An 8,173-nucleotide genomic window follows, 5' to 3' on the forward strand; every position below is an offset into this window, starting at 1 on the left:
TCTCTGTTTAGGGCCAAATAGCATTCTATTTTGCTCTGTTTAAAAAATATATATATTTCCAATGTGTCAAGTAATTGTCATTTTGTTTTCTCATTATTTGGTTCAGTCTAATTGTGTTGCTGTCCTGGGGGTCTGTTTGTGTTTGTGAACGGAGCCCCAGGACCAGCTTGCTTAGGGGACTCTTCTCCAGGTTCATCTCTCTGTAGGTGATGGCTTTGTTATGGAAGGTTTGGGAATCGCTTCCTTTTAGGTGGTTGTGGAATTTAACGTCTATTTTCTGGATTTTGATAATTAGCGGGTATCGGCCCAATTCTGCTCTGCATGCATTATTTGGTGTTTTACGTTGTACACAGAGGATATTTTTGCAGAATTCCGCATGCAGTCTCTGAATTTGGTGTTTGTCCCATTTAGTGAATTCTTGATTGGTGAGCGGACCCCAGACCTCACAACCATAAAGAGCAATAGGTTCTCTCTTTCTCTCTCTCTCTCTCTCTCTCTCTCTTTCTCTCTCTCTTTCTCTTTCTCTTTCTCTTTCTCTTTCTCTCTCTCTCTCTCTCTCTCTCTCTCTCTCTCTCTCTCTCTCTCTCTCTCTCTCTCTCTCTCTCTCTCTCTCTCTCTCTCTCTTTTTCTCTCTCTCTTTCTCTTTCTGGAAAACGTCCCAGTAGGATTCTGGATTTCTTGCTTATTCCTTCCTTATTCCATGAATCTCCCAACCTGGATTTGAAAAAAAACCTGGGCATTTTGGGAAAGTTAACAGATTTTTGCAATCCTATGTCAATATATAGATTGATAGACTGATTTACCGAGGACCTAGGGCTTTCTGTGTTTCTGTATTGTTGCTGTATTGCATTGTACTGTGCTTGACTGTCCCACCACGGTGCAGGTCTGGGGACTCGACGGCACGGATCTGGAACCTGAGTGAGAACAGCACCAGCAGCTCCACACAGCTTGTACTGAGGCACTGCATACGGGAGGGAGGTCAGGACGTCCCCAGCAACAAAGACGTCACATCATTAGACTGGAATGTGAGTCAAGGGTCTACACTCACTCATAACTTATCACAACCCCTCAAATTCCATAACTTTATTTCCACTTCTCCTTTTTTGAATGTTAGGAGTCACTTGAAACTGCTTTAATGTTTCAAAGCTTTGACCTTGCTACTGTTTTGCTCTGTATGTTATTTATCCCTGCAAGGGAAAGTTTCATCGAGCAGAATTGTGTTCCTATGCTGATGTGCTGAACAATATGTATTTGCTTTAAAACCTTTTTATTTTATTTATACAATTTATCTCTTTCCACCTGACAGAGTGAGGGTACATTACTAGCAACCGGCTCATATGATGGATTTGCCAGGATATGGACAAAGGATGGTGAGTTGCCACTTTTTACTGCTTTTTCAACTCACCATATTGTCAGTTTCCGATACACTCGCCTCTCTAATATAAATTATTTGAACCCTAGGTAATCTTGCAAGTACCCTGGGTCAACACAAAGGTCCCATTTTTGCATTAAAATGGAACAAGAAAGGAAACTTTATTCTTAGTGCCGGAGTAGATAAGGTAAGAACCCAAACAGGCTTATATTTGTGTTATGAGCTCAAGACTTGAAATGCTATGATGACTCATTAACCTCTTCTGTTAGTCAGAACTAAAATAATCTTGTTATTCTTAGGCGTGTTCTAATTTAATCTTTTTCTTTGTGTGTGTGTGTGTTTCTCCCTGCAGACTACAATCATATGGGATGCTCACACAGGAGAAGCAAAGCAGCAGTTCCCGTTCCATTCAGGTGCACTGAATTATCCATTGGCTTCTTTCCTCTTAATTAACCCTTATTAGACATGTATCAGTACATACTTACGTGACTACAAACAGTAAGGGTATTTTTGTGCCGAATCATTCCTAGTTTCTTTCAAGCACAGGCAAAAGACGTAGAGTTCTATGTTGTTTATTCATTCCGTTTTCTTCCACTCTTCCTCTTGTTGTGACTCAACAGCACCTGCTCTGGATGTGGACTGGCAGAGCAACAATACGTTTGCCTCCTGCAGTACAGACATGTGCATCCATGTGTGTAAGCTTGGCCAAGACAGGCCTATCAAGACATTCCAAGGACACACAGTGAGTCAGCCCCCACACCCCACAGTGTAACACTGCTCCTGCAGACATGATAGAAGTACAATTTTCTATGTGTCAGAGACTTTGCCCTTTCTCTGTCTACACTGATAACTCTGTTCCCCTCCGTTCCAGAATGAAGTGAATGCAATCAAATGGGATCCAACCGGTAACCTGCTAGCCTCTTGCTCAGATGACATGACGCTGAAGGTAAGATAGGAATGAAAACTAGCTGTCTAGCTACATCCAGTATTGTCAGAGTTTTTGATTACTGTCCCTGTTAAATAAATGTTATAAATAAATACTCGTGCACTGTTTAATGTTGTGCTCTGGATTATGTACCAGAAATTCAAATAATTTATGTGTTGTTTATATCACTCTATCATTTTTCTTAGTTTCAATTGTGATGAATACCACTCGACAAATTGTCGACCTGAAAAATAAACCAAGTATAAAACCAACCAAACATTCTTATCTTTCTGAACATTCAGCTTTTTTGCATGATCATCACATGTAAAACATTCTTTTGTCATTTTACCATGCTAGATCTGGAGTATGAAACAGGACACGTGCGTTCATGATCTGCAAGCTCACAGCAAAGAGATCTACACTATAAAATGGAGCCCCACCGGTCCTGGAACCAACAACCCCAATGCCAATCTGATGCTTGCCAGGTACTGAAACAGAAGCACTGCTGCGCCCTCTGTGTCGGCATTAATTTGCTTGGATGTGCGAGCAGCATTACTGACATAACAGTGGTGTGGCCCTGTTCGAGGGTAATGGACTGATGACCACACTGTTTCTGGGCCAGCCACAGTCTTTGTGCCCTGAGCAGAAACTCTGAATTGCAAGAGTTTGTGTCTTGCTGTATTGGGGCTTTGTTTGAAGTGAGCTATGACTATGAGCCAAGTACTTGCTTCTGGGGGGGCAGATAGATTACAGTTTTTCCTGTGTTCCTTGCAGCGCGTCCTTTGATTCGACGGTGCGGCTGTGGGATGTGGACCGAGGCATCTGCATCCACACGTTAACCAAACACCAGGAGCCTGTCTACAGTGTGGCCTTCAGCCCAGACGGCAGGCATCTGGCCAGCGGCTCCTTCGACAAGTGTGTTCACATCTGGAACACGCAGGTACAGTCTGACACCATCAATCCCCTGGCTATCCGTCCCCTGACACTGTCCCGCTGTCCAGCTTGCATGGAGCAGGGAACTGTTAGTGATATTACCTATTAGCTATTTTGTTACTTAGGTCAGTGGTAGTGCTTATTTTGGAGACTTTAATTAGGCTTTCGAATGAATTTAAATCTAAGCAAGCTATGGCTGATTTTTAATGAAATATCTACATAGGCGTACAGAGGCCCATTATCAGCAACAATCACTCCTGTGTTCCAGTGGCACGTTGTGTTAGCTAATCGAAGTTTATCATCTAAAAGGCTAATTGAACATTAGAAAACCCTTTTGCAATTATGTTAGCACAGCTGAAAACTGTAGTGCTGGTTTAACCTTTGGCTTGTGCCTGTCGTTGTGGTTGTTGATCTACCGTCTTCTCTTCCCTTTCCACAGACTGGCGCTCTAGTCCATAGTTACAGGGGGACAGGGGGGATCTTTGAAGTTTGCTGGAATGCAGCAGGTGACAAAGTGGGAGCAAGTGCATCAGATGGATCTGTGCGTACTAATGTTTTGAGCATTTTCATATACTTAGTTTTTAAAAATGTTTTCTATTGTGTTATCGCCAAAATAAAAGTTTAGCACTCTGAGATATATATCTCAAATAATAATATACTAAAACTAGAATTTCTTGTTTTTCAGGTTTGTGTATTAGATCTGCGGAAATAACACTGCTTGTTGGAAGCCATGGACCGACAATGAATGTGTACATAGCCAAAATGACTGTCCCTGCCCCATGTACTGCTAGTCCCGCTTAAACCATGGCTGGCCACTACAGACCAGAAACAAGCACCCCGACACAGCAGATTCAGGAGCAAGGACACGCTCTGTGCAGCAAGTCGTTAGGACCAGAGACATTAAAGGGACACAGACAAAAAAATGTAAATGAAGAAGAAAAAAAAGCAGATCTGTATATGTACCAACATTTGGAAGCTATTTTGCTTTTTGATCTTTAAACCATGCTCATCAAGACAAAAAAATATGTTTTAACTTTATTGGTAGTTCAGTCTGTGTGCAGACATATCGGCTTTCCAATCCTGCGGCCGTCAGTTCGGTTTTTAACAAAATCATTTATATTATTTCAATGTTTAAGGAGTCATCTTTTTATACACACTCACAAAACTGTTCTTTGAAAAAAATCATATTTGGTAGTGTACGCTTTGTGGTTCAAAACAATATCGGGACTTGAAGAAAAATTTCATTTTTTTCAATTGTAGTTTTTACTGTTGACATCTAAATGCAGTAGTTTTTTAATTTATTTTTTCTAAAGAATACATTGTTTCTTCTGGCCATAATATGAGTACAAATTAACATGGGCACACATTAAAAAAGAGGCATTATACATCTGGATGCTTTAAAACCATGTTTATGGTTGGTTTGTGCACCATTGATGGAGCTAGAGAAACATTCCATGAGTCCCTCCTGGACAAAGCTGTACTGCTGTAGCTATCATGTGGAAACATCAGGTATTGGATCGGTTAAAGAACAGAAGCAGACAAATCAGTACCTAATGACCCCCCCCCCCCCCACCAGTGTGAAGGATTGGAACTGTGATGCCCACTGGACCTTTCACAACAGTGTTACCACTCGGGAAACGGAGGCCCCTTTTACAATATATAGCAAAAAGGGAAGACTTGCTTTAAGTTTTGTATTCTTCTAATGACTACTTAGCTGATAATGTGTTTCTCTCAATGATTATTTTCAAGTACATTTCATATTGCTGATTTATCATATTTGTGTCATAACAAAACTTTCATTAGGGTTTTACTCAAAATGGTTTACATGTTTATAAGGCAAAGTTTTTTTTATTTTTATTCCTGTAGATGATTTCCCGAACTAGATATTGACAGTGGTTATTTGGATCACAAACAAGCAATGCTGTTTTCAGTGGAAAAATGTAATCTTAAAGCAAGTCTGGGTGTTGGGCTAGGAATAAGAAATCACATGGAGTAACATACACCATATACATTATTTTTGTGCTGCATTTTTTTTTTAAGTAGTTAAAAAGTTAACTGAATTTGAAGCAGTCATGCAACACTGTGTGATATAATTGTACATTCATGTAAATGTATCATTTCAAATCATTGTGAGCAGAGAAGTCCCCTACTGGTCAGTAAGCAATCAACAGTTACAGGAGCTTGCGAAAGTATTCACCCCCCTTGGCATTTTTCCTGTTTTGTTGCCTTACAACCTGGAATTAAAATAGATTTTTTGGGGGGTTTGTATCATTTGATTTACACAACATGCCTACCACTTTGAAGATGCAAAATATTTTTTATTGTGAAACAAACAAGTAAGAAATTAAAGATGAGCGTTCATAACTATTTACCCCCCCCCCGCCGCCTTTGTAGTGCCACCTTTTGCAGCAATTACAGCTGCAAGTATTTTGGGGTATGTCTCTATAAGCTTGGCACATCTAGCCATGGGGATTTTTGCCTATTCTTCAAGGCAAAACTGCTCCAGCTCCTTCAAGTTGGAAGGGTTCCGTTGGTGTATAGCAATCTTTAAGTCATACCACAGATTCTCAATTGGATTGAGGTCTGGTCTTTGACTAGGTCATTCCAAGACATTTAAATGTTTCCCCTTAAATCACTAGAGTTTTGCCTTAGCAGTATGCTTAGGGTCATTGTCCTGCTGGAAGGTGAACCTCCATCCGAGTCTCAAATCTCTTGAAGACTGAAACAGGTTTCCCTCAATAATGTCTCTGTATTTGGCACCCACCATCATTCCTTCAATTCTGACCAGTTTCCCAGTCTCTGCCGATGAAAAACACCCCCACAGCATGATGCTGCCACCACCGTGCTTCACTGTGGGGATGGTTTTCTTGGGGTGATGAGAGGTGTTGGGTTTGTGCCAGACAGCGTTTTCCTTGATGGCCAAAAAGCTCAATTTTAGTCTCATCTGACTAGAATACCTTCTTCCATATGTTTGGAGAGTCTCGCACATGCCTTTTGGCGAACACTTATTTTTTTTCTTTAAGCACTGACCACTCTTCTTTTTCTGGCCACTCTTCTGTAAAGCCTAGCTCTGTGGAGTGTACGGCTTAAAGTGGTCCTATGGACAGATACTCCAATCACCGCTGTGGAGCTTTGCAGCTCCTTCAGGGTTATCTTTGGTCTCTTTGTTGCCTCTGATTAATGCTCTCCTTGCCTGGTCTGTGAGTTTTGGTGTGCGGCCCTCTCTTGGCAGGTTTGTTGTGGTGCCATATTCTTTCAATTTTTTTAATATTGGATTTAATGGTGCTCTGTGGGATGTTCAAAGTTTGATATTTTTTTACAACCCAACCCTGATCTGTACTTCTCCACAACTTTGTCCCTGACCTGTTTGGGGAGCTCCTTGGTCTTCATAGTGCCACTTGCTTAGTGGTGTTGCAGACTCTGGGGCCTTTCAGAACACTGAGATTATGTGACAGATCATGTGACACTTAGATTGCACACAGGTGGACTTTATTTAACTAATTCTGAAGGTAATTGGTTGCGCCATAGCAAAGGGGGTGAATGAATATGCATGCACCACTTTTCTATTTATTTTTTTATATATATTTTTTTTAAATAAGTAATTTTTTTTCATTTCACTCCACCAATTTGGACTTTTTTGTGTATGTCCATTACATGAAATCAAAATAAAAATCCATTTAAGTTACAGGTTGTAATGCAACAAATAAGAAAAATGCCAAGGGGGATGAATACTTTTGCAAGGCACTGTAAGTAATTTTGGATTTACTTTTTAACAATTTCATTTGAAATGGGACAAATCTGAATATTCACCAATTACTTTCTAGATATCTGGTTAAATGTAGTGTTTTTAAAACAAAGCAAGCCATTCTGATTTTAATGATTGCAGAGTGAGGTTTTGCCTTGATGGAACTGTGAGGATCTAGAAGCAATTGCGATGGCCAGGATTCCTTGTCCCCTTTGTTTAAGCCTTATATCTTATCAGTTTATTTTTTAAGGATATCGCTAGACATAGGGCTGGATGCATGGGCCCATATGAAGCCTACTCCTGGTCTCATAAAGCACTTTCAGTGGAAACATTGAAGATGTTTAGTCTTAGAGTAGGTTTAATCAGGGTCTGTGCAATTGTCCCATAAATTTGCATTTTATACAAAGTGTAGACCTTTTAAATCTGTATAAACCGTCTACTCTAAGTAGATTGCACCATCTGGACACTATTTATTATACAGTCCATGACAGAGGAAAGGTATTTGAGGTTTTCTTTTATGATAAATCTGCTGTCTTAGTGTCTGCTTTGCCCTTCATTTTCACTACCTGAATTCTAATCATATTTTTATGATGTGTATGTCCCCTGGACATTTTGTACTCTTTTAAAACTTTTGTAATTCATATTTCTTTGTAGCCTAAAGGAGTAAAATGTTTGATTATTGGGGATACTCAAGTACTGTGTGTTCCAGTTTAATGATTTTTTTGGTTCCCCATTGCATCATGAGTGCCCACACCCCACCCTTGGTTTCTCAAGTCAAGTTTTGTTTTTGTTTTTGCAGATTCTCCTTGCATTGCATTGATCTGTTGTAATTTTAACCAGATCTGAAAAAAGTCCAGAATAAAATATATTTTGATATTAATATATATAATTTTTTATTTCATTTTCCCGTGGTTGTTTATCTGTTTATTCTAAACGTTCTTTATAAACCCAAAGTCAAATGTGTAAGCTAGTGAGATGCATAAATATGAAATCATTCTTAGTAGGGAAAGAAGGCGTAGGCAACTTTTCCATAGTGAGATCCCCGACATGCTGTGGCATCATACCAGTTATTTTCAGATTTGGTAATGCACCAGTCTGTACATTTGATGTATAGACTAAAATAATTATCTGCTCTGGTTATGCCGTTAAACAATGCATATATTGAGCTGTAAATATATAGTTGTAAAGACTCCCTAAC

At 39.8% G+C, this 8,173-nt stretch overlaps 1 protein-coding gene across 4 annotated transcripts in view; it reads left to right on the plus strand.

The window, feature by feature from the left end:
- The window catches only part of LOC115192473 (F-box-like/WD repeat-containing protein TBL1XR1), a 55,609-nt gene extending 51,214 nt beyond the window's left edge, over positions 1 to 4,395 (plus strand). For all 4 annotated transcript variants that reach the window (XM_029751007.1, XM_029751010.1, XM_029751008.1 and 1 more), the window contains 10 exons: positions 884 to 1,025; positions 1,307 to 1,370; positions 1,462 to 1,559; positions 1,725 to 1,785; positions 1,993 to 2,114; positions 2,244 to 2,318; positions 2,655 to 2,782; positions 3,072 to 3,237; positions 3,670 to 3,771; positions 3,916 to 4,395. In XM_029751007.1, coding sequence (XP_029606867.1) covers positions 884 to 1,025; positions 1,307 to 1,370; positions 1,462 to 1,559; positions 1,725 to 1,785; positions 1,993 to 2,114; positions 2,244 to 2,318; positions 2,655 to 2,782; positions 3,072 to 3,237; positions 3,670 to 3,771; positions 3,916 to 3,942 — 985 coding nt within the window. In that variant the 3' untranslated portion in view covers positions 3,943 to 4,395. The remainder of the gene's footprint in view (positions 1 to 883; positions 1,026 to 1,306; positions 1,371 to 1,461; positions 1,560 to 1,724; positions 1,786 to 1,992; positions 2,115 to 2,243; positions 2,319 to 2,654; positions 2,783 to 3,071; positions 3,238 to 3,669; positions 3,772 to 3,915) is intronic.
- Positions 4,396 to 8,173: the final 3,778 nt, after the last annotated feature.

The sequence above is a fragment of the Salmo trutta genome, chromosome 4 (genome assembly GCF_901001165.1).
Source record: "Salmo trutta chromosome 4, fSalTru1.1, whole genome shotgun sequence".
In the NCBI taxonomy this organism is placed as follows: domain Eukaryota; kingdom Metazoa; phylum Chordata; class Actinopteri; order Salmoniformes; family Salmonidae; genus Salmo; species Salmo trutta.